This window comes from Seriola lalandi, unplaced genomic scaffold, assembly GCF_002814215.2.
Source record: "Seriola lalandi dorsalis isolate HSWRI2012SDOR001 ecotype SW California unplaced genomic scaffold, Sedor1 jcf7180001974985, whole genome shotgun sequence".
In the NCBI taxonomy this organism is placed as follows: Eukaryota; Metazoa; Chordata; class Actinopteri; order Carangiformes; family Carangidae; genus Seriola; species Seriola lalandi.
Window position 1 is genome coordinate 1 of NW_019445651.1, and position 1,610 is coordinate 1,610.

Consider the following 1,610-nt stretch of genomic DNA (forward strand, 5'->3'; position numbering starts at 1 on the left):
TTTTTTTTTTTTTCTCTCTCTTGGTTGCTTGTGCGTTTGTGCCCGTGCTGGTTCCTCCTGTCCTCAGCAGGTATGTTTGTGTGTCTGTTAGGTCACGTTGGTGCTCCTTTACCCTGCGCCATGGTGAAGCTGGTTGACATTCCTGACATGAAATACTATGCAAAGAATGGAGAGGGAGAGGTGAGTCTAAACATGTGGTCATGCTAAACATATTACCAGACAATGTGCTTCCTGCTGACACTTCTCACGGCTTTATCCTGCATCAGATCTGCATCCGTGGCCCCAGTGTGTTCAGAGGCTACTTGAGGGACCCGGAAAGGACAGCTGACGCCTTGGACAGCGACGGCTGGCTGCACAGCGGGGATGTGGGCCAGTGGCTTCCAGTAAGATTAGACAGTATAATCAGAGTGACATATAAACACATATATTGTTTCTTGTAAGTGAGCAAATGTCTGTGTTTGTATTTCTCTTCTGTCAGAACGGGACACTACGCATCATTGACAGAAAGAAGCACATCTTCAAGTTGTCCCAGGGAGAGTACATCGCTCCGGAGAAGATAGAAAACGTCTACATGCGTTGTGTTCCTGTGCTCCAGGTGTTCGTGCATGGAGATAGTTTACAGGTACAATGCTAATATGATGCGATTCCTATTCATTTGATCTATATACAAAAACATCTGCCGCAGTGCGAGTTAAATAATCGATTTTTCTCTTGTATTTCCTGTTACCAGTCTTATCTCATAGGCATAGTCGTGCCTGACCCTGAGGTGTTTGTTGACTGGGCTAAAGAGCGGGGATTTGTGGGGTCCTATGAGGAGCTGTGCCAGAATCCTGTATGTCAAATCTCCAAACATCTCTTTAATATCACTACTTCACACTACTGTATGGATTCTAAAAGATGTACTTGGCTATCTGTCTTCCTACAGGATGTAAAGAATGCAGTATTAGAGGACATGAAAGCCGTGGGGAAAGAAGCAGGGCTGAAGTCATTTGAACAAGTGAGCAATCTCTGCTCACGGTTAAAATTCAGAAGCTACAAACCTCCCAATACTGACTTACATTGTGGTTGTGTGTCATATCTTCTCCTTTCTCCTTCTTCCTTTCAGGTGAAGGACCTTCACTTGCATCCAGAGACGTTCAGTGTCGCCAACGGCCTCCTCACACCCACCCTGAAAAGTAGACGTGCCGACATCCGTAGAGTCTTTCAGGAACAGATATCAAGCATGTACAGTAAAACAGCCATTTAAAAGACTCTACTCAGTAATTCACACACAACACCCAAGGGTTACTGGTGTACAATAAGGGAAAAATAATAAGTGTGGGAACCTGGGGGAGAAAAAAATTAACGTCCAGCAGTGCCTCATCTAAAATATACAATTGGATATATTTTGGAATATTGGTATTTTGCTTCAAAGAAGTTTTAATTTACATCCACCTCCGTCCACATTGTGTAATGCATTAACTCTTCACATGAAAAATAACACAGAATGGGCCCAAACCATTTTATTTCTCTCTATGTTGTCTTTGTCACTAATTCGATGTTGATTCAATGGGAGATTTTACTGTTATGTAAATTATTGTGTAGCTGTAGAGAGAAGAATCACAGATGTT

The 1,610-nt window shown here is 42.9% G+C and overlaps 1 protein-coding gene across 1 annotated transcript; it reads left to right on the plus strand.

Moving 5' to 3' along the window:
* Positions 1 to 70: 70 nt before the first annotated feature.
* LOC111654936 (long-chain-fatty-acid--CoA ligase 1-like) lies at positions 71 to 1,599 on the plus strand. The gene is made up of 6 exons (XM_023406124.2): positions 71 to 180; positions 267 to 383; positions 479 to 622; positions 731 to 832; positions 926 to 997; positions 1,106 to 1,599. The coding sequence occupies exons 1-6, from the start codon at positions 73 to 75 to the stop codon at positions 1,244 to 1,246; spliced, it is 684 nt and encodes a 227-aa protein (XP_023261892.2). The 5' UTR covers positions 71 to 72; the 3' UTR covers positions 1,247 to 1,599.
* The last annotated feature ends 11 nt before the right edge of the window (positions 1,600 to 1,610 follow it).